The sequence below is a fragment of the Ochotona princeps genome, chromosome 27 (assembly GCF_030435755.1).
Source record: "Ochotona princeps isolate mOchPri1 chromosome 27, mOchPri1.hap1, whole genome shotgun sequence".
NCBI lineage: Eukaryota > Metazoa > Chordata > Mammalia > Lagomorpha > Ochotonidae > Ochotona > Ochotona princeps.
The window spans coordinates 24922848-24947297 of NC_080858.1; the positions used below are offsets into that span (position 1 = coordinate 24922848).

A 24450-nucleotide genomic window follows, 5' to 3' on the forward strand; every position below is an offset into this window, starting at 1 on the left:
ACATGTGTCCTGGTCCCTGCAGGCCGACCCTGGCACACACTCTCAGCACTGACAGAGGGGCAAGCAGGTACAGACATGCATACACTCTCCAGCTTACCTGGTGTCTGCTGGCATACTTTGGTGCAAACAAGTCATATTACAAACCCCAGGCAAGAGGCAGGGCAGGTCACCAAAATATGTAGGTGAAAGGCAGAAGGTGTGGGACTTGGCAGTGTCACAACTAGAGCCCGGTGTACAGATCCAAGAAGCCATCCACTGTCATTCCAAAAGAAAAAAACCCTCAAACACAGCATCTGTTCAACTGTTCAAGAATTTGGATAAATAGATGCATAGTTTTATTAGTGATTGAGAGAAACAAGAGATTAGCCTACATAATTATGGAGTCGCAGAATTCCTTCATCCTACCGTCTATAAGCTGAAGAACCAGGAAAGCTAGTCACGTCTAGTTGATGTTCAACTCTGAAGGCCTCAGAGCCAAAAACCCCAGTGTCTGGAGGCAAGAATTGAATGTCTCCTCCTTGCTAAGTGGGAAAGGATTTACCCTTCTTCTTCAGACCCTGTATGATTGCATGAGACCTGCCCACATTGGTAAGGTTACCTTCAATCTGTCAGTCAAATAATATTGCCAATTTTCTTTGCATCCCTTAAACCACTAGGCACATTAGATTCACCATGACACATATATGTATAAAGTAAAATGTAATACAGTAATTGATACGAATGTCCTAGCACCCTGGGCGATGAGGATTGCTCCTCCCTGCGAAGTTGAAGGAGCAGCCACATAGAGCAGAGCTCGTGTTGTAGGCCACTGCTTTTTCTTCAAAAGCAGAAGTGTGGATGATCTTCATGGAGGTGAGTATGAGGCGGTGATCACCACACTGGAGTGACGCATTCCCAGACCTGGGCGGAAGTCCATTGTGCACTTATACCATGCCCTTGTTTGTGTCCGTACTATACTTCCATAAGAAACTGAAACTCAGTAAACCTATTTGTGCATCACTTGCCTTTCCAAGTGTGGGCTAAAGTAAGGATGCTAGGGTAAGAGCTTGAAGGTCTCCTGTGAGGGGCGGGTCACATGTAGCCTTCTCCGTTGGCAAGAAACACAGATGGTTAAAGAACAAACTGCAGTCAAGCAGGCTAAGTCCTATAGCAGGAAACTAAGGATGCTGCAGCAGATGCCTGGCTTAGCAAGGGCAGTGCCTTGAGGAGCTGGATGTGTAAGGGGAAGGATGCTCAACAGAAGGAGATGGGAACCAGGAGGAGAAGAAAGCATCCAGCAATCATGGCTGTATGAGGAGAGCTTGCAGCGAGGTCGGTGGGGTTGTGAGTCCATGGCTGAGCTTGGAGTTACCCCAGTGCACCATTAGGACCTGGGGAGCCTGTGAGTCCAGGGCTGAGACTTGAGGGATCCCGGTTCACCGTGAGAACCTGACACATGAGATTCATGGCTGAGCTCAGAATGATTCCATCCACCACTCAATACAAACCTGTCACTTAGACCAGATTAAGATAGTATTGGTTACAAAGAATAGCAATGTGGTTAGTTCACACCCTAACTCAGAGAACATCAAGACCTTGAAAGAATGAAGGATGACATTCTTTGGCTTGCATTAGGGAGCCAGGAAGTGGTGCTTTGAAGGTTTTGGGAGGTCCTGGCAGGCAACTCGAACGGCAACAGAAAAACAACAGCAAAACACAACCAACTAAAGGTGGTCTGAAGGAAAAGTTTAATTTCACTACTTAAAAATGAGTGTCATCCATGCAGCTACATTCTACTGAATTCAGCCACACTTCTCTGAAATTGAAGTAAGTGCTTAGGAAATTGAAGATGCAGATTTGAGGATGGTATCAGTCCCCCAAAAGGATGGTTAGCATCACTAAGGCCAATAGCCTCTCTCATGACTGAGTCTGAATACTCACCACTTCCTCTGAGTTCCTCTGATTGCAACAGAAGGTGTCCATTGGTGTTTCCCTTATTAGAAGGCGCTCCGCTGGTGCGAAACAGTAGAGCATAGGCAGCTCAGTTTAGGATGCATTTTATTGCTTGAAAAGTCTTGGGAAACACGCTGCTCCTTGAAAAGTAGGATCCTTAACCAGTTCATTTCCCTCCCTGACCCAGCCTTAGGAGACGGAGATTTCATTGCTGTGATGGGATTAGGCGTGAATGGCTCACCCTGTCATTGAATTGTATAGGAAGAGAAATTTCCTCCAGTTTGCTCCTGAATGTTCTGCAATATTAAACAGAAAGGAAAATAAGACTGGGATGCAGGAAGTCCCACGTGTATGTCACTAAAGTGAGATCAAGGGGTGGGCAGGACGGTCCTCTTCTGGGGACTGTAGGAGAGTGTCCCTCCAGTACTTGTTCAGTTGTTAGTGGCTGCTGTAGCTTGGTGGGCAGCCTTGGCAGGCCAGTCTCTGCTCGACAGTCACATGGGCTTTCCCTCTTTTTCTTTTTAAGATTTATTCTTTTTTTTTTATGGAAAGACAAATCTACAGAGAGAAGAAGAGACAGAGAGGAAGATCTTCTGTCCGTTGGTTCACTTTCCAAGTGACCGCAATGGCCATAGCTGAATCTATCTGAAGCTAGGAACCAGGAGTCTCCTCCAGGTTCCCCATGGAGGTGTAAGGTCCCAAGGCTTTGGGCCATCCTTGACTGCTTTCCCAGGTCACAAGCAGGGAGCTGGATGGGAAGTGGGGCAGCCGGGATACAAAGCAGCGACCATATGGGATCCTGGTGGATTTAGTCACTAGGCCACTGCACTGGGCCCAGTCCTTTCTGTCTTGCATTTAGCCAGTCCAAGACCGCCTGCGTCTTAGGAGGAGCCAAGTCACTTTGTTCAGTATAGTACAGCATGGAACCCCCACCTCAGAATCCTTAATGTCACCTGCAAAGTGACAATGTACATTCCTATTTAAAGGCTGTAAGAATCAGAATCTGATGGCTGGGGCCATTACAAACCCCCCATTGTTTTACCTTATGCTTATTGCAACTTATTCTTCTTTTACCAGAGTGATGTATCATGAAAAATAAAAATTAAAGAAGCCCCAGAAACAGTTGGATTGGTTCAGAATTAGCATGTGCACATGAATATTCTGAAAAAGAAACCAACACATACTAGAGTATTGCATCACTTGGTGAGATGTCAATTGATTCAGAAGTATTGTTTCTAAACACTACTTGAAATCTTGAAGTGCAAGCATAATGGTTTCCTAATAATGCATTTGCCCTTAATTTTCTGAAGGCCCCAACTATGCTCAGGCTACCTGTGCCTTTCCATTCTGTTCTCTCAAGTTTGACAGATTCCAGTGAGTTTTGCTTCTGCCTCACTAACACCCACTGCCTGAAGACCCTGGGATTTAGCCAACACCTTTCTTCCTTCCGATATTTTATCTTGTCTCACAACCCGGCAGCAGCAGTGTCCGTAAGACTCTTGTGGCTACAGGAGGCCATCAAAAGCTGCTTGGTTAAAGCCTCGTAAATGCTTTGGGTGACTCATGCAGGTTTCGTAATTTAGTTCCCAAGATTGATTTAGCTTTAAGTATGGATAGTGTTGGTTTAAACAACAGGGAGGTGCTGTCTTCATTTTGTGAAAGCCTGGAAGCCCAGACAGGGGAGCCGGTTTAGTCATTTTTGTCCCATAGTCTGTAATAATTATCTCCTTCCACTTCATCAAGCTGTTGTTCCCAATGTGTGGCCTCTGACTTCAAGGTCAGAGTGCCCAGCTGCGGGATGAAGAAAGCAAGAGAAAAGGCGCAGTGCGAGGAGGTGTCTGCCCTGCCATTGGCGAAGCTGCTGAGACTCTCCCAGACCAGGGAGCTTTACCCACTTCACAGGCACCTGGTAAACACTCGTGCTTTTCTTTAGGGACCATGCATCCTAAACAGGAAGTTGGAGCAGGCGTCCTCTGCCTCCTTTCCCTTCCCTTTTATATTTTAACCAAGCCAAAGGTTGGCCTGAATATAGACAAGGTTTGGTCTGAACTGTTTTTTTTATTTAACAGGTAGGAAATTGGATTTCTGCTTTTTCTGGAAAATCTGACAGATCCAGCAACGTTGAGGCAGAGGTCCACAAGGACACAGCTGCAGGTGAGCAGTCTCCATCTTTCGGAGCAGGGAGGCTGCTGTCTGTCCCCCTCCTTCATCTTGTAGGCTCTGTCCAGAGCCCTTGTTTGGTGCCACTCCTCTGTGCACCTTCTCCCACGTGGGGAAATCACAGCAAAGTTCTCAAAATAAGATAAGCAATCTTGAACATCAAAGATGCTTTTGTTTAGTTTTCTAGCTTAATATAAACTGGCTAATCTCAGATATGTAGATGGTTTCCAGTATCATTGTACACATGTTCTTTGTATGTTTTCTTTTGCTATCCATACAGTATGTATTTCATGGTGTGTCATGGGATCCAATTAGATCATCTTTGAGCAAAACATGGGTGACTACAGGAATAATCAATGCCGAACAAAGGGACAAAAGGGTTCGCAGAGGTGATGGAACCCGGCATTGCGAGCTGTGTGCAGGGAGTGGTCACGTAATCCATTCTAAGATGCACATTGCTTTGCGTGTCAGCATCTCTGAGATGGGGTGCTTTGTGTCCTGTGGTGGCTCACCATCATGGCCGAGCAGAGGCGTTGTTAATATAGATCACATTGGCTGAGCCTTGGCAAAATGGCTCTTGATGTTGAGAGTGTCCCTATGGTAGTGACTGCCATCCCACCTGTTGGGTTTAATGACATTTAAGACACCTCTATGACCCTACTATCTTGGATTTACTGAAAAAGTTGCTGTGTGTTTTAGAACACATGAGCATAGCCATAGAAAGCAGACTTTCTGTATTACTGAAGCAAATACTCCTTGTTGCTGAAATGGCTACAAGTAGGAAAACTTGCTGGATAAGCGTCAGTGGCTTGGAAAAACAGCTGAAAATAGAAGCTGGTCTGTGACCCAGAGAATTCACGACACTGAGAACTGTGGGAGCCAGGGTGGCTGACAGGAAAACGCAGGGTCTAAGGGTGACCTACAGGAGAACTCGGTGGGGAAAAAGGATTCAGAAATGAAGGGAGTTGGTGGCTTCCTCTGCCGGTTTATCTCACCTGAATTTTTATGTGCGAGAATGATATTGTGACAGATTCGCTCTTCTAAGCTCTCCTAAATGAGCTCTTGAGTTATCATAATGGTAAGAAAGCCCCATGGTCAGTGCATTTTTCTAGATGAAATGGACAATCAGGCATAGCTAACCTGGTGGGATCCTACACTGAGGAAGTGTGCAATGGGGGGATTCCATTTGCATTTCCTGTAGAATTTTCTGATCCTCAGGTTGAGTTTCAAAGTCCGAGGAAAGCCTTGTTTGCATCACATATCAATCCCCCAGACTGAAGGCACCGGGCACCTTGATTGGCACTTCTAATAGGAGGTAACTTAAACCATTAGAACCCCTTTATCAAAAAAAGTACAGGGATAGTTTATAGTCAATATAACTGTATAAAATGTGCATTATTATGATAGCTGGGTTAGTACTAAGCTTTGTCATTTCATAATAAGAGCTAAAGCAATTTAAATTAAGCAGCAGGCTGGACAGTGGGGATTTCCTAGCGTCTTTGTCGATAGTCGGTGTTGCCAACCTTTCACCCACTTAGAGGGAGACGATAGCATTGGGGAGTGTTTACATTTGTATGTTTCTGGTTTGGCTGCTTCTTGCCTGTTCCTCGGTTTTGCCCATGTTTGTGCTGTTTGGTCTAGACGTGGAGGGATGCTCTGTTTGGTCTAGACGTGGAGGGATGCTCTGTTTGGTCTAGACGTGGAGGGATGCTCTGTTTTCCGCTGACTTGCGTGCTTTTTCCCATCAGGGCAAACAGGTAGTGGCTTACATTTTCTACCCAAAAGAAAAAAACTGAGACTGCAAGTTGCTAGATTGTATCACCCAGTAAGTCACTTGGACATTTTTCTAAAGGATCAATGTTGGCCTGTGCTTGCTTGGCTCACACAGCAGCCATTTGGCCTGCCGGTCACAGTGCTGATTGAGATGCTCATGTCCCATGTCAGAATCCCAAGTTTGATTCCCAGCTCCAGCACCGGCTCCAGTTTCCTGATAATAAACAATCTACGGCGGAAGGCGACAGCTCAGGAACTGCCGCCCGTGGGGGAGACAGCTCCCAGCGTCTGAACTGGCTAGGGACTCTCTCTCTTTCTCTCTCTCTCTCTCTCTCTCTCTCTCTCTCTCTCTCTCTTCTTCCCTCTCCCTCAAAGAAATCCCAGCATTAACAAAATGGGTGGCCCTACTATGTGGCGAAGTTGATCGGTTGTCTCTTAATACCAACTACTGCTGCTCCTTTCCTTGGATCAATAACTGGCTTTTTTCTCCCTGTTTTCTTCCCATCTCTAGATGGGGCAGTGAAGCAAACTTGGGAGCTGTTCTCGGCCTGACCAGGAGAGGGTGCTAGTGAGCACAGATTGCCTTCTTGCCCAGTTTTGGTCCAGGTGACCTGCTGCCCTGCAAGCTGCACGGTGTTAAGCAAACACATTTCATTCATTTCTGAGCTCTAGCTCCACATTTGAGAAGTAGAAGTTAGTACAAAATATCATCCTGCAGCGTGGAAGCATGCTTCACTTCCTTTCCTATCACCTTTTATTCTTATTTTTAAGATTTATTTATTTTTATTTGGAAGGCAGACTTATAGAGAGAAGGAGAGACACACAGAGAGAAATATTCCACCTGCTGGTTCAGTCCCCAGATGGCCGCAGTGGCCATAGCTGAGCTGATCCAAAGATTAGAGCCAGAAGCTTCTTCTGATCTCCCATGTGGATGCAGGGTCCCAACATTTGAGTCATCCTCTACTGCTTCCCCCGTCCATAATTAGGGAGCTGGAGCAGAAGTGGAGCAGCTGGGACTCGAACTGGTGCCCATATGGGATTCTGGCACCGCAGGCAGAGAATTAGTTTGCTGTACCACTGCATCAGCCAGTATACCCTTAGAGCAGTGGGATTCTGTTTTACTTCATTTGCAGTTTTGCGCTTCACTTGGTGTGTTTTTACTTTTATAATTAATCATGGGACATGTGAAATTACATACTCACAAACAAGACACAACGAAATGTAATAAATTGCAACTCAGAGGCCCAGTGTGGTAACTCAGTTGGGTAATCCTACCCTTGCAAGTGCCGGAAACTCCTAAGGGCACCAGTTTGTGTAGTGGCTTCCCATCCAGCTCCCAGCTTGAGGCCTGAGAAAGCAGTCAAGGACGGCCTGGGAACCCTGTGCCCACATGGGACACCCGGAAGAAGCTCCTGGCTCCTGGCTGTGGATTGGCTCTGCAGCAGCCATTATGGTAATTTGGGAAGTGAATCAGTGGATAGAAGATCTTTCTGTCTTTCCTTCTCTCTGCAAACCTGCCTTTTCAATAAAAATAAATAAATCTTAAACACACACACACTGAAACTCAGTGACTAGTAAACATAAACCATTTTTGCAAAAACACTGGCGATGTTCCAGCAGAACATCTGGGTGACCCTGGGTCTCAGCCACTCACTTGACTGCTGCGGCCTGCAACGGGGACTTGGGCTTCCCCAGCGCCTTCAGGGCAGCTGCGGACTTGCAGTTACCTCTAGAACATTCTTTCCACCCGATGGAGAGGGTCTCTGTTTTCCTGCCCTGACCCCTGATGTGGTAAATGGTTTAGAGGCTGGACAGTCGTTGTGGAGGTGCGTTCAAGGCTGGCACCGTCTTGGGAAGAAAGCCTCTCAGTGTACTTGAGCTGCCACCATGGAATGATGTCCTGCGGTTCTCGAGTCTGCAGGCTGCAGAGCAAGGTACTGGCACAGCTGGTGCCCAGGGAGGCCTCTCTTTGGGGCCCGTGTGTGCCTCCCAAGACCTTTCCTGTGTTGCCCGCAGCATGGTAGCTGACCCTGGTGTCCCTCTTTGTCCTACAAAGGCTGCTGTGGGATTAGGGCCCCTCCCGAGGGCCCTGAAGGATGTCCAGGTGCAGTTACAGCAGAGGACACAAGTCCGTCCACACGGCAGGTGCTCTTCAGACTGCTCATGAGTTCTGGCGCAGATGATGCACAGTCCCCACGCGCCTTGGTGGGATTGCTCATTCTCCCAGACAGTGTATTGTGATCCAGAGTGCGTAATTTTGAAGTGGTAAGTTCGGAGTTGGTGCTTCCGTATTTTAGTTACTATTTCCTGCCAATTATGACAGATACTTCCTCCGTACCCTGTTGCTTTCCCGTTCGTGTTTATGTGTAAGTCCCACATAGAAGGAATAAAGCTGTAAGGCATTGGTTTTCTCCCTGAACACTATTCAGCAGGACATTCCTTCCTGTCCCTCAGGCTCTCACTTTCTCATGGGTCGGGTACGCACATTGGTGTCTTTCTGGATTGCCTATTCCGTTGCGTTGGTTTGCTTGTCTGTTGTGAAAGCCACCTCATATTTTCTTAGTTGTGTGATTTTGTGACAAATCTGCATGTTTTCTAACAGAAAGTCTGCCAGGCTGTCTGCTTCAGGGCTGCCTCGGCTGCCCTCTGCCTCTTGCCTGTCCGTGTAGCTTGTGGAATACAGGGTCCGTTTCCATTTGATAGAGCTTTGGATCCGCTTTCGCCTTGCTTTGCTTGCATGGATTTTTAGAGGAGGCATTCAGATCTCTACTCCTGCTACCGCAGTTACAAATGCAAAAATGTCAGACCCCTTCTGAGTTTAATTCTGAATGACATGCAAGGTGTGGTCTAAAATAGCAAGGCTGCGCACTGGCTTGCTTTGGCCGTCGTGAGCCACTGCCACGTCGGCCTGGCCAGTCTGCTGTGGCGTAGTCGAGTGGGTATGCATGCCAAGGGCAAAGCAGCAGTTTGGCCTCCGTCTCTTCCTCGAGATATTAACCTAATATCATGTCTTTACAGAAACCTTTTCTGAGATCCTTTGGCAGAGCTAAGAACATTGTTCTGTGAGTGGTTGATGCGACGTTCTCTATCAGCTTGTAGCCTTACAGTTTCCTGTGAGGTGTTCCCATCTTCATAACAAAGGGGCTGATATCAGCCTCATCATATACTTATTCACTCAAACTGTTTCCTCTAAGTCGTTGCAATGGGCACATGGGACACATTCTTTTAGAACATCACTGAAATTGAGTCGGGGTTCTGCAGGATGGCAGTGCCAGGCCAGTCCAGGAATGCTGCACGTTTGCCTGTGGAGCCGGGTCACCCCGTGTGACCCAAGTCTTGGCAGAGGTCCTCTGACTTTTTTAGAGTCGGGGGAGTGGTGCCTCTCATACTCGCTTGGCACTGAATAGAAGATTTCTCCCTCATCCTCTCTCTCTCATTCTCTCTCTCTCTCTCTCTCTCTCTCGCTCTCGCTCTCCTCTCATTCTCTCTCTGCTTTTCAGATGAATAGAATAAATCTGGAATAGCGACATCTCACAAGCACTGTTGGTAGAGATGCAGGCCGCCTCCGCAGCTCCTGCGCTGACCGCCCTGGCCGCTGCCTGCCCTGGCTGCTGACCACTGACCGCCCTGGACGCTGCCCACCCTGGCCGCTGCCCGCCCTGGCTGCTGACCACTGACCGCCCTGGACGCTGCCCACCCTGGCCGCTGCCCGCCCTGGCCGCTGACCGCCTGGCCGCTGCCCGCCTTGGCCACTGCCCCGCCTGGCCGCTGACCGCCCTGGCCGCTGACCGCCCTGGCCTCTGACCGCCCTGGCCGCTGACTGCCTGGCCGCTGCCCGCCTTGGCCACTGACCACTGACCGCCCTGGACGCTGCCCACCCTGGACGCTGACCGCCCTGGCCGCTGACCACCCTGGCTGCTGCCCGCCCTGGCCGCTGACCGCCCTGGCCGCTGACCGCCTGGCCGCTGCCCGCCCTGGCCGCTGACTGCCTGGCCACTGACCGCCCTGGCCGCTGCCCTGCCTGGCCGCTGCCCGCCCTGGCCGCTGCCTGCCCTGGCCGCTGACCGCACCCCCCACGCTCCCCCACCCCCGTCTATCTGGCGCAGAGGCAGCTGCCTGGCTGTGCTCTGTGTGTCACTGCCGGAGGACAAGCTGACCTTCACTGGTGTTTTTGTCATCTGACTCAGCGGGCTGAGTGGCCTGATGTAGGAGAAGGCTGTGGCTAACCCTCCACTTCCAAGCGCTAAAATCCCATTTGGACACTAGTTCGTATTCTGGCTGCCCCACTTGTGAGCCACCTCCCTGCTTATGGTCTGGTACAACAGTAGAGGACGGCCCAAGGCCTTGGGACTCTATACCCACGTGGGAGACCTGGGAGAAGCTCCTGGCTCCTGGCTTCAGATCGACTCAGTTCCGGCCATTGTGGCCACTCAGGGAATGAACAAGTGGATGGAAGATCTTTCTTTCTGTCTCTCCCTTTCTTTGTAACTATGCTTTTCCAATACAAATAAATAAATCTTTAAAAATATAGAGAAGAAAAGTCGGAGTTTGAAGATTTTTTTTCTGTTGTGATCTACTGGAATAGTCACCAAAGCAATGATTCTTGCAGTGGCCACCTTTGCTTTCAAACATCAAGACTGATGCGTTCTTCCGGAATTTTCTGGGTAACAGGCTCTCTCCCTTTAATGCCCAGATCAAATCCAACTTGCCCACAGCTTGCCGGTTCCTTGTACCTGATTGTTCCACTCACTCTGCTCCTTGCTCCCTCTTCCCAGGTGACCCCAGTGACTTCTTGCTTATTCTTCCGGTGTTGGGCCATCCCACTCAGGCTTTGTTGGTCTTGTTAGTGGCTGGGTAGCTGCTCAGGGAAGAGCATGAATGGCTTTCTGGCATGCCATTGGGACTCCATCATGTGTCCTCTGCTTCTAGTTCTATATCCAGTTGCTCAAGTTGCTGCAGGATTGCAGCAGTATTTGCCACTCGAATGCTGAGGACTGCAGGCTGCTGGGCAAGTTACATCACGTTTCATTTCTGTGAATTCTGGCGTCCTAAACAGCTGGTGGGCCGTGCAGTGGCCTTGCTTCTCGGAATATGGGGATTTAAAGTCAGTTTACAGACTCTTCCACTCACTCCTCCTCAGGTTCACCTTCTAGCCCACACTGGTTTCTGACCATGTCCGTTCCCATACTCTCCTGTTCCAGTGCCTTTTCAGCCTTTGAGCGCTTGCATTCTGTTTGAATCTGCTCATTCTCCTTGCCCAACCAGAGTGTGAGTGCAGGGGAGGCAGAGAGCCCTCCATCTGCAATCCTGTGCAACACAGTGCCATTTACTGGACCAAAAGTAGGTGCTTGTTAAATACTCATTGAAAGCTCCTTTTTTAAAAAAAAATCAGATTGGTAGGATTTTCCCCATGCTTGGATGCAGTGCCAACATCCTTTAATACATATAATTTTTTTTAGTAAAAAAAATTACAAACTAAGACTTTTTAATCTGGTTACTGGCCTTTAATCATGTTAACTGCTGCTATTACGTTGCATTACTGATCCAGAGAAAATACTGCAGGCTGGTAATTTTCTGGCTTGTGCTGGATGAACTGCCATTGAGCAGCATTAGGTCATGTTCTTTGTCAAACTGTGACTTGGAGCTTGGCAGCTAAACCATCAATTAGCAATATTGCTGATAACCTGTATTTTATATAGCAAGTAATTTGTTTTTCCATAGGAGCTGGGAGAGGGAGGGAAGGAAATGATAGTTACTTGTTGCCACAAGCCAAGTACGGCAAGAGTAAGATTTAGTCTCCAAAGATCTTGGTGTGTTAAGTTCATGCGTCTGCACACGTGTGGCTGCCTTGCTGGCCTTCCTCATCTGCTCTTTTACTGTCTGCTCCCAACCTCGTGCTTTGGTGTTTTGTTTCTTACTTGTATTTTAGGATGAGACACATATGTTCGGGTCTCCATGCCAAGGTTCCAGAATATTCACATTGCCAAACCAAAGAGTTGCTAACTTAGCTTATTTTCTTTTTACTTCTCAGAAGTGCGTTATACTGAAACAAATTCAAGCCTCAGAGCTTTTGCTTCATATTCTTGAGCAGCTGAAAAGAAATATTTATTTAATATCTACCTTGCCAAGCAATGTGGTGGGCATTGCTTATAAATTTATAGCTGAGAAAAAATGGGACTTGCATTGACTCGTTAGCATTAATCTAGTTTTTTATTATGATTATTTCTCACATAGTTTCCATGTATTGGTCCACAAGCAACACAGACATAGTAAGTTTCCCTCTATGTAATTCTAGAATTATATGTGATATCAGTATCCCACCAGGCACACACTAAATAATTTTAAAACTGTGACCTTGTACAAAGCAGGCTCTACATTGTTGATTGACTAGCGTGATATTAGAATACAAGACACTCAAAAACCCACAAGAGGAGAAGTGCTTCCCAGTGTTCTAGATCGTAGGCAGTGTGCTGTCGGGAAGTGTTGTCCTGCCTGGAGACAGGCTCTGAGGGTCACTCACGCTCACTACACAACTCGGTGTATTCTCCCACCACCGACGTTTCTGGGCTCTCTGACCCTCTAACCCACTTTGTATCAAGATGATCAGCTGATCTGAGAAAATATAAATTCAATGTGAATTTCTAGAGAGCAGAAAGAATACATCCCAAGATGCCCCCCCCCAAAAAAAGTAAAAACACAAATGTATTGATGGAAGTAGGCCAGAAGATGAAAGTGCTTTTTTTTTGGTAGCAGCTGAACATTTTGGAGAAGTTGTGAATGTGAACTCTGCAAGTTCATAGTTAGCAAGTTGTTTTTTTAAAAAATGTCAACCCAGATTTCTATTGTAATTATCATCAAAAAACACTCATTGGCAACACATATGCAAATGAGTATAGTTGTGTTCCAATAAAACTTTATTGACAAAAGGTAGCTGGTCAGACATGGCCTTTAGGCCATAGTATATGCTTAAAGAATTGGGCTTTTTAGTGCAGCTTATTCTTTTCATATCATAGATTCAGAACTCAGGAACATGGAAGTTCTTGTCCTGAAATACTGGCTCTGTCTCCCGTTCATGGATTTCATGTGTCCTCACGCACCTGTATTTTAGGAGATCCCATTTTAAAGCCAAGCCCACGAGTGCACTTGACTTCCAGCCACCACCCAGATAATCATTTTTGCATTTTAAAGTTACCATTTATTTGCATTTTTATGAAATTTGAGCTTATTCAAATATAATGAAGATATTTCACTCCCCAGAGTTTATCACCTTTTAAATGTAAATACATTTAAAACATTATGTATGGTAAAAAAGTTAGGATGTAGCTAACTGCTAAAATTATTTACTTATTTATTCTAATCTTATGTGAAAGAAGGCAGAGATAGGGAAGGGTGAAGCGAGAGGGAGGGAGAGAAAGATCTTCCATGTGCTGGTTCACTTGCTAAATGCCCTTCATACATGGCGTTGAGCCTGAAGGAAACGAGGACCTGAAGTGTATTAGCTTGGTCTTCGCTGTGGGTGGCACACGTCTGAGACTTCACGGCTGCCCCACGGGGCGTGCGTTCTTAGGACGCTGTGTCAGGAGCAGAGAAGCTAGGACCTGGACCAAGCACTTCTTCATGGGATGCCAGCACCCCTCGTGGTACCTTAGACGCACACCAAACCCCTCCCATGGCACATCACGATCATTAGTCTATGTAAGTAGGGTTGCTGTTTCATGTTAGTCATCTCATCTTTGCTCTTATTTCCCATCCGCACCTCCATTCCTGTCCATCCCTCCCACAAACTTTAGTAGGCTTACTATGGATCCTCAGAACCTGAACCTTATGATTTTGTGAATTCAGCTGTTCAAGATTTGCGGAGTAGTCAGGCACAGGTCTGCTTCTTGTTTTAATTGAACATCTTGTATCCTGTGAGGGTGTAGAGTATGCTGTTGGCCACTGCACAGCTCCCTCATCGCTCCCACTGTGCTGCGCTCCATGCTGCCCCTGGTCTTCAGGCCTCTGGGACTCGCACTTGACTTCCTCGTCACTCAGCACCACATTCTTCATGAGGGTGTACGCCGTGGCATCCCTTATTTAGCTGTCACTCTTAAGCAACCGTTTGGGACACCTTAGATTTAGACTCTGAATACAGATTTGTTCTTAAAAATGGACTTGGAAAACTCCAAACTGCTTAGGAGTGTTGGTGTCTTTAACATATCATTACTTTTGTTGAGACTGAATTTAGGTTCTGTCCACTGAGGTGGGCCTCGGGGTGGCCCTGTGACTAGCACACAAGTTGAATGGGCAATAAAGACACTCCTCTGTAGGTTCTGCTGGTACCGTTTGTGATGAGAGGGGTCTCAGAGGGCTTGGCGGTGGGTTCTATCCCAGGAGGCCTGCAACAGCGATGTCCTGGGCACTCCCAAGTGCTCCCAGAGTGGTCCCCAGATTTGCTGGCTTCCATTTCTTATGTGCTATGGCAGTTCACATCAGGTAGCAAATTTGGTTTTGGGCCACCACCTAGGGAAAGGTTAGAGTCATTTTATAATTGTGTGATAAGTGGGGGGTGGAGGGAAACCCAGCCTCATGCTTAGGGTACTTTTACATGTACCCACCCATTTCACTGATTGTTTAACTGAGAAATAGCATCCTTGAGAAGATGCCCCTACATGAGTTAGCTTTACCCATGTCTGTTGATGTGTAGGAAATTATTTTCATAAAATTCCGTCCTGATTTGAACAAGGAATTGCGCACTGTAAAACTTGATCAATAGAATCACCAAACAATATAGGATTCTTAGTGAATTTGATGGTGATAAACACCTTAATGCGTATTAGCTTTGCCCCAGTGAAAATAACAAGAGTTGTTGTGTATTAGAGATTCAATGTGGGGGTCGGTGTTGTGTCCCCAGGACACTAGCTTCCCAGGTGGGCACTGATTTGTGTCCCAGCTGCTCCACCTCCAATCGTGCTCGCTGCGAATATCCCAGGGAAAAGATGGTACGAGTGTTCAGACATCCGCCACCCATGTGAGGTGCCTGGTTGAGGCTCCTGGCTGTGGCCTGACCCATTTCTAAGCATTTTGGCCATCTGAAGAGTGAACCAGTGAACGGAAGTTCTCGCTCATCCTTTTTTCCCTCTCCCTCCCAACACTTGCTCTTTCTCTCCCTCTATCTCTATAGCAGTGACTTTCAAATAAATATTTTAAGATATTAAATATGTATCAGAGAAATAAGATTTTTATTCATAAATCTCTGTAGTGATCATTAGTTCATTTCAAAGGCAAAGAAATCGCCAACCCTTACATAAAGGAACTCTAATTTACTTCAAAAACTACGTTAAGCACAACGCCTCAAGGACTTCCAAACCAGACTTGAGCCTTCATGAACCTTTAGCCTAGTAGTGAAGGCACCGTTTGGGACACTCACACCTTGTACTGGAGGGCCTGAGTTCCTGGCAAGTTCAGGGTCCCGAGTTCAACGTCCTGCCTCCGCTAGGAGCCAGGTTGGGTCCCCACCACCTACACGGAAGACCTGGATTCAGTGCTAGCCAAGTACTGGCCACTGTTGGCTTCTGCGAAGTGAATCCACACACAACATTCTCTGCTTCTCTTCCTCTCAAATACATTTTTTAAAAACTTAGAGAACAATTTAAAGAAATAATTGGGTTTTCTGGTCTAATTCTTTGCTTTTCTGGGCAGAACTGCCTCCCCAACAGCTCAGCATGGCTGAAACAGAGCCCTGAGGGTTACCTTCTCTCAGCCCCCTGGGAAGGCAGGTCATGGGCTAGCCAGGGCTGTGGAAATGAGGAGTCATTCAGGCTGACGTCATCTGTGTGCCACGGGGTGACCACAGCTGGTACCTGCTTGGCCACTAGACCACACACAGCTGACCAGGCCAGTCCCACATGGATACGAGGTGCCATGGTTTGTTGAGTGAAAATTGTTTGCAAAATCCAACAAATATAGTAATGTCTTCGTGACTCAAGACAATCGTCCATCATCCAGTCTGAAGTTGCCACAGTGTTTAATTCCTCCTTTAACTCAATGTTCTTCAGACCCTCCTGGTGCTTGTCTGAGAATTCATTCCCATAGAAACCACACAATTCCAGTAAGTTACTTCTTCTGTTTTAGTGTACATATAGTTTCATTCCTAACACTTCCTTCTTTGTAAAAGTAGCATTCTGTCCTGTCACGATGCCCCTTCTGACTCTTCATTTTGCCACAGATAACGGAAAAGCAAGATAATAGTAACTGCTAATGGATTACGTGTCAGCAGACAGGAGTTATAAGGACTGATAGGCTTCTATGGCCGCTGCATTTAACTGACTCTGGACTTTTCTAAGAGTAAATCATCTAACTGGAACATATCTCTGATACAATCACCCAGCTAATCCGGAGAAAAATAGCTGTCTCATTTTTATGGAGCTTTCCATGAAGTCAACTTCAAAGCCTATTTTATTGTTTTTATCAAGTTTGGAATTAAACAGTGTCAAGGTGACCTTGTTACCATCTCTTGCTTAGGAACATCCATTGATGCTACAAGGTGCAATTGTCACCCCAGGGTACCGCACAGAACGTCTCAAGATAAGAAGCAGCGTGAATGTTGACTTTAATAATGAAGATAGATGTATTTGACAAGAGTGACTTTGACCTGAATTAGCTATTTTTTGTTTCAGCTGTTGGAATGATTTTCTGTAATCACAGGTTAAATATAGGGCACTTTGGGAAAATGCATATGCTTATAGAAGTGATAACATTTCATGATAAATGACGGCAGAATTGAAGAAAAATATACTGATGGAATTTCTTTTATGAAAAAATTCTTAGATTTAAAAATTCCTCTTAAGTACTAAATTATGCTATGGGAACATAAAAGAAGTAAATGATTTCTTTTTAATATGTCCTTTGAGAAAATTCCCTACGATGTTCTGACTTTATGGCTTTTAAACAAATGCATGATACAATAGGGAAAAAAAAAGTCACAGAGGAGTTTGTTAAAAAAAAACAAACGGGATCAGGTGAGGTGGGAAAAGTTCTGTTAGTCCTATTTCACTTGTCTTTTCGTAATTTCTTTCACTGTCTATCATTTCTGAGTCCTAGAATGTATCATTTTGTTGTGAAGTCTTTCACATGTACCTCAATAGCCAACACTCCCAAATAGCCTGTCCTGTCCCTCCTGGGAAGCAGGGTGACTCAGCGGAGTTGGAGCCCTGCCTCTTCTACTGGGAAACCCCTGGGGCACGCCCCAGATTCCCTACTGCTCTAGGAACTGGCCCAGATAACACACAGAGAAAGTGAAAACCTCTTGTCTTGATTTTATGACCCTTTACTATGGACTGAACGCAAAACTGGCTACCAAGCTGAAAAGAATCAACCCAAAATATGGAAGAGCTAAAGGTGTTTTTGAACCAGCCTCGATTCTTGTCTTAGAGATGAACTAAGTGAATGTGTTATCTGTCTCTCCCTTGGCAAAGCACCGAGGCAGGTGTGTGTTGAATAAAGAAATGGGCCGGCCTGGTCTTGACCACAGCCACTAAGGCACTGGCCTTGACCGACAAGCAGGAAGACTGTGGCTTCCCTTGCGGTCCTTGCCACTCCTCCCTCACCTCCAAGGCTTACTAGCCAGCAGGTTGCCATGTCCAGGGAGTCTGATAGGAAATCAGGACCAGTGAAAACAGAAGTGCATGTTCTTAATGATGCACAGAGTTCATCTGTCTCATTTAGGAAAAAGCATGCAAATGTTACCAGCTCTGTTTTATTGAAATATTTCTTCCGATGCCCTCCTAAGCAACCTACTTCTATCTAATTGGGCTCCGTGTCTTTAGCCCACTCAAGCTTTTTGTGATTTTACAACTTTCCTAATAGAGAAATCCTTTACAATTTGGAGAGTGGAATAGAGCAGACGCAGTTGACGCCATTGCTTTATCATGCGTGAGTGTTTTCAGTTGGGGAGGAGCCCGGACATTGCTTGGGCGTCTCTTCCCTCAGGGTGGACTCACTGCACTCTCCTGCGTCTGTTTCTCAGCTGCCGTGGCCTGCTGCCATGACTTGGCTTCAGCTCACACATTCTCGTTGGAAATTGTTCCTCTCTGGACAGGATGTTTGACATCTGCCTTCTCTTTAATAGTCAAACTGTTATATATCCTGCTGTTGTGCCTATCATTTCTCTTTGTTTGGCTTTTCAATTGGAGTGCTGCCTGAGTGGATGAAGGACTTCATTCGAACACTGGGCTTGGTGTGTGTCGTGTGCGGGTGTGTTTCGAGTAACTCTAGTCTCATTTTCCCAATCCTTCTATAAGAACATATTTAGGTTCCAACAGTATTTCAAAAGATATTCTCAGTGTTACTGTGTTTCCCATGAAACGTATGTCAAGTCTTACCTGTAAGTCCTAGCTTTTCACAGAGCTGAAAAATGATGCCCCAGATCTCTCCGACCGATTACAGTCGGTGCTAAATCAGCATGCTTTGCTACTCTGTGTAACTCACACAAGTACAAGAGTAGTTCCAAACATTTGTGGGGAAATGAGTGTTATGGGAAAAAGGCAGGGATTAAGAAGAAAAACTTTGCACCAAAATAAATGTATCATTTAATTCCATTTTCCCAGAGTTTTTGAAGTACATTTGTTTGTACGTGGTGCTCATGTTAAATAATTTATTTGGCGTGTTAGCAGATTTGATGTATCCAGGGACTTATTGTTGGCTTGTTTGTACAAAGGCCAGAGGAAGGCAGAGGGATCCAGGATCCAGTGGCAAATGTTACTTTAGCATCTGTCTGCGTGCGTACAGTGTGGAATGTGGTGTCCACCTCTGCGAGTTGGAGAGATTTTCCAGCCTGTGGCCCCACTCCATAGAGGCTCCGTGGCCCGGCACCATCGTGGGAACCACTGATTCACACAGGCACGCACAGGCCTGCAAGGGTGCGGGCTTGCCCCCACGCACAGCCTCGCTAATTCCTCACTTGGCTGCAAGCTCTTACTGGCCAATGCCAGGCCTTTCCTCCGGTTCCTCTGGGCCTGGGGATCACAGACAAGAGTATCCAGGTAACCCGGAGGAGGTGGGGCTCTACCTTCCCTAAGTCTAGCCTGCTGGGAGGGGGGCGGGGGGGCTTTCTGGCAGGGTTGGCTGCAACAGCTGACGTGCCACAAACCAGGAAAGGGACACTTTGTATCTGAACAGTGTAGTCAGGCAAATAAAGGAGGGAAGACCTGTACCTAGGGCTCTGCTGTCTTTCCCAACTCTTCCCTTCCACTGCTTGCCCAGGTGCCCAAATGAACATACATTCCCCTTGTCAGTGGCCAGACGCTATGGCCCCCGACCTGGCCCACAACTTCCTAGTTCCCGGCAGCGGTGAGGCCTCATGCGGCGCCACGACGTCAGCTAGAAGCAGGTTCTCTGAGGTTAGCACCTGTGCTCCCCTCTCTCGGCTGCTTCGTTAAGAGCCCACTGCTCTACACGCACCTGATTCCTGGTTACAGAAGTCTGGCTGGGTTCTGGGGGTCTCCTACGCCTAACATTCCCAGTACTGATTTCCTAATGGCGCGGCTTCCAACCTGGTGATTCTGCAGCAGGCTGATTTAATAGCGCGAAAGAGCAGGTGTTCCAAATACTCCGAATGAAGAACGACTTGATGCCTGCAGGTGTGGTAGGTTTACAAGATGCCCCTTGACCAGCGCCTGCGCTGAGCCGAGCCAGAGCCAAGGACGCTGCCGGCGCCGCCCGAGAAGCACACTGCTACCCCAAGGGCCTCGCTTCCAGCCCATCACTCTGCGATGTCGCCAAGGAGGCGGGGGCTGCCCGAGGAGGCTTCTATTAGTGTCAATACGGCGAAGGCAAGCGACCTAAGCGGGAGCCTGAAAACTTGGAGCCAAACAAACTCTGAGCTCACAGCTCTCGCTGCCTCGGACCCCGCGCGGCAAGCCGGGCAGCCGCGACTCCACCGGCCGGCCAGGGGCGCAGGCTTTGCGCGCGGCGCTCCGCTCCCGGCGCCCCTTTCCCTGGCATGGGCTTTGCCCCCGAGCGCTTCACCGAAGCCAGGCTGCCGGCGCTCGCGTGCACGCCCGGGGCCCAGGAGCTGCAGCCGTCTCCGGGCGCCCGCTGCCCTCGGCTCCCGCGCCGCCGCCCGCTGCGGTGCGCGTCCCGGCTCCGGCCCAGGTGCGCCGCGTGCTGCGCCCGCCGCCGGCGGCCAGCCTTCCACGTGAGCTGCGCGCCGCACGAGCCGCCCGTGCGAGCTGGCGGCGCCCGTCGAGCGCGGGGACTTCGGCCCTTCTCGCCACCGCCGGCGTGGCGACCCCCGGGGCGACGGCGGGGGGCCCGGACCGCGGGACCCGGTGGGGGACCGGGGCGAGCAGGCGCTGCCGGCGCGCGGTCCCCAGAACGAGACCCCGCAGCCCATGGCGCCCGTCCGCCGCTTCGCCGGAGACCTGGGCGGCGGCCACTGCCGGGTAAGCGCCGAGGGCTCGGGCTGCGGGGCCGCCGAGGGGGCCGGGAGCGGACTTGGCGTCCCAAACGGCTGGATGTGTGGGTCAGCGCGCCACGAACGCGCGCGCAGCTGCTTTACCCGGGGCGCTCCTCCTCCCTCAGGCCTGGGGGACAGCCAGGCTAGTCCGCTCGCCACTTCCCCGGAGATGCAGGAACGGGGAACCCCCTTTGCCCATTTAATGCCTCCACTTGGCTGCCCCGCGCTGCCGCCTTCCCGCTCGCTGTCTTACTCCCTGGGACTGCGCCGCTAGCCGAGCGGAGATACCCAGCCCCACAGCCGGGCAGGGCGGCCTTTCCTGGCCCTCAGCCCCGCGGTGCGCGCTGCCCTCGGCTCGGAGGAGCTCCAAAAGCTGTCGGGTTGGGAAAGGAGCTTCCTTAGCCCTGCGGACCCCTTCTGCGTCAGGGTGGCGTGGCGCGGTTGGGCAGACTCGTGTGTGTTTGCGTGCGTGACTGGGGGCCCAGTCCGCGTGCTGTCAGGGTGGCGCTGCCCCGGCGGAGCTGCTCCAGCCGGGAGCCCAGAACTGTGTTTACAGAGCGGTGCCTTCTCGGGCTGAGGACTGCGTCTGCGGCCAGACGTTGCTGGCCGCTGCCATGGTGAGCAGGGGCCTGAGCCGGGTTTGCGCTCCATTCAAGGAGCTGTTGCGTTCTCGCCTCTCCTGGGGAGGAGCCGTCCTCAAAAGATGTCCATTTGGGATCCGGGCCGTTTGCACCGCCTCCGGGGCAGGCAGCGAACTGGGAAGCGTCTGCCCTAGACCCTGAACAAGGTGTCTGCGGCCAAAGGAGGACCCTGGCAGAGGCAGCCAGGTGGGGACCATAGTTCTGGCCCTGGTGTCCAGGACTTGAGGGGCCTAAAAGTGTATGCGAGGGAGCTGAGGCAGGGAAGCTGCGCCAGCAGGTCCTCCCGGGGCTGGGAGGTCACCTGTCCGCTCACGAGGTGCAGGAATGTCCTGCGGCCGCCCACAGGGGCCGCTGTGCACGCTGCCTGGAGGTGCCCCAGGGGCCCTTGCCACCATGCAGCTGGCCTGATGATGTTGGCTCTGGTCGTCCTGCCCTGGGAAAGTGACTAGGAGATGTTGCCTGCCCCAGGATGAGTTCCAGAACTCCGCCACCCTGGATGCAGCTCATGTTGCCAGACCAGCATAGTTCATGCTTCGTTGGGTCATGAATAGGTTGTGGATATGATTGCTGTAGAGCTGTTACCGGGGCATCAGGTAGAAATACATGCTTCATCTAGGACAAATCCTCATTTTTTTGGAATTCTGTAGAAATTAAGAAACTAACTGGAAGTTGGATTTATCATCTCGTTACGGTAACTGAATTTATCCTGCACCCACAGCTCAGGATTCCTTAAGCTCCTTCAGAGCTTGCAAAGACAGGCTTCTGTGTGAGAAGCTTCTCGCACCCGAATCTTGCCTCTGCGGTGGGGGGAGGTCCCTGGGATTCAGCCGGAAGTCTTTATAAAGGACAGCGAGGGCAGACGTGGACCCTGTCTGGGGGGAGCTGATGACGGATGCCTGTGTAAAAATGCAAAGCGCTAGTCATTGTTGAAATTAGCTTTTTTTTTTTTTTTTTTGCCTCTCATGCACAGTTGCCTCCAAGTCTGTATGTTTAGGAAGAAATTAATACTGTGCCCGATTTAACCATCCTTCATGTTATGGTGCCCCCTTTGAAATGCTAATTTACAGTAAAAAGGAAGACCTCGCATACCGAGTTTTCTGCTCATGCTCAGTATTTCACTTGATTTGCTCCCTTCTAGGATGGAGAAAATCAGCCTTTCACTGTCGTGTTAAAAAGAAAAAATGACTCTCTGGGATTCCATATCGCAGGAGGCCGACAGACGCAGGTAATCACCCTGCGAATGCTTTGCTTGCCAAATAATACGAGACCTCGCGTTGGGCTGTGGATGAAGCATCAGGAGAAAGTGGTTTGATCTTTAAAGCAGTGCTTGTGATCAAATAAACATCAGATTGCTTAATGCTAATACCGCATGATCCGCGTCCTTTTCTAGGGAAACAAAATGCGGCAACTAACCAACTTGGTTCTCTTGGTAACTTTCTAAAAAGCAAAGGAGAATGCCTTTTCGCATCTTTATCTGTGGTTCAAAGCACCACCGGCAGATTCTGTGTCGTAAATCTATTTGGCCATCTCGGCTAAAGGCAGCTTCTCCTGGGCAACATCTAGCAGTTCTGTGGCTGGTTCCTCCTGTTAAGTCAGCTTGGGCAGGAACAAGAACCCAGCTTACAGTATTTGTTGAATGAGCAGTTGAAATAGATAATAATGATTTTCAAATCACTTTGGGAATCATAAGATGTTTAACAGGAAATACTTTGACTCTTAATCAAATCCTTTATTCATCCCAGCGCATAATCTTGTCTTTACTAAGGCTGATGTTTACCGAATGCATAATGTAAGCTCGCCCCAAATCTGCGCTTGATGTCCTCTTCCAAATCCTGTGTCAGTATAATTCTCAACAGAGCTGGGAGAAGGCGGGAGGGAGGGCAGGGAAGACTTTTAAAAATCATGTTCTTTAATTTGCTCAAAAAGCAGCCAGAGCATTTTTCCATCCTGCATTGCAGGTGTTGTGTAAAACTGTCGTGGCGTCGTTGGCCGTGTGCCGTTTGAGTCCGGCTGGCTACCCAGTGTTGCTCCTGCGTGCAGGGCTGCGGCTGCCAGCAGCTATGGGCTGCTGGGCTTCTTCAGAAACGGCCCCGCAGCTAAGTCTTCTCTTGACACTGTTGGAGGCTGACTCTAAGGAACGTTGTTACAGACTATGGTTAGGCTTGTGACATTGGGATGAGGTGTTAGACATTTTACAAGCTTGTCTAAATTCCAATTCAGAAGAAAAAAATTTGACTTGACCAGCTGTGAAGAAGCAAGCATTTAAAAGTCCAAACAAAGTGTATGATCACAGGATGCTGGCCCAAGTGTTGGGGTGTAATTGGTTTCTTGACCTGCTCTAAGGTCCTCTGGGCTGTGTGGGGGATGCCTGGGTCACTGGGGGCCTGCTGCACCGGCAGGAGTGCGAAGGTTGTACCGCACAGGTGCCCTGGCACTGAGTTCCTGATGTGTGACAGCATGAGCTCATTTTCCTCCAGCTCAGTCACCTGTCTTACTAGCTACCCCCCGTGTAAGAAGAGCAGTGTTTTAGAAAGGATGCTGGGTGCCTGTGTACCACACCTTGCCCATGCCCCTTTCCCATTCCTTCCAGTGCACACTCCAAAACGTGAAGTACACAGATAATCTTGTCAGGGATGCTGGGCTGTTTCATTAGTGTTACCATCTTGAAGAACGACTGGTGGGTGTCAAGGGAGTTAAAATCCCCTGCCAGATTCCCAGCTATGGGTTGCGTGCTAGGGGATCGGCAGTGTCACTCTGGCAAATGGCCTCTTAGAAAATTTCAGCCGAGCTTACATCTTTCTTTTTGCTGGTAACATTTTTTTAATAGAATAATCGGGAGGAAACAGCAGCTGAAGAAATTTATGTTTCGAAGATTTTAGAGAATGGACCAGCTGACTGCGCAGGTGGCCTGGAGATTATGGACAAGATCATGGAGGTAGGACATGCGTCACACCAGGGTCCCGACCCGGGCCCTCGCACGGGGAAGGTTTCCAGATGCTGCCCAGGACAGCTGTCTGCCCGGCAGTAGAGGCTTTAAAGTCCTGAGAAAGCAAGAGAGTTGGTGATGTTTCTGTATGTGTTACCGGGAAGTGGCGTGAAAGACGAAAACTCAAGCTGTTTCCAGAGTCGGTAAAGGTATCCCTTCTGGTGATTTGTCCCTGCTGAAAGCTGTGTGACTTGTTCTGGCTGAATGTTTTTAACGGAAGCAATGGAAGATCTCTGCTGCTGCCAAATGCTTTTGATTAGAAAAGATGGTGATCTTTCCTACATGGGAATGAATGTGCTATCAGTGGAATCTGGAGTTATTTATGCAATGACTTTACCATATGCCCGTGACTCTCCATGAAAGCTGAAGAGAAATGGGTTTTCCCTACTGTTGATAAAGCTGACGGTGGCTCTTCTGGTGCCTGGTGTGTGTGGCAGTTGGGTTATTGGGGACTTGGAGGGGGTGGTGATGTGAATGCCTAGTACTGGTGATGCTAGCTCATGGGGTTCTGGGCACACCGT

General features: G+C 48.7%; 1 protein-coding gene across 1 annotated transcript in view; it reads left to right on the top strand.

Annotated features, from left to right (window-relative positions):
* The first annotated feature begins 23774 nt into the window (after window positions 1-23774).
* Window positions 23775-24450, top strand: part of PDZRN4 (PDZ domain containing ring finger 4) — a 240298-nt gene continuing 239622 nt past the window's right edge. Inside the window, exon 1 of the mRNA XM_058655799.1 lies at window positions 23775-23878. Within this exon, the coding sequence (XP_058511782.1) occupies window positions 23861-23878 (18 nt within the window). The 5' untranslated portion in view covers window positions 23775-23860. The remainder of the gene's footprint in view (window positions 23879-24450) is intronic.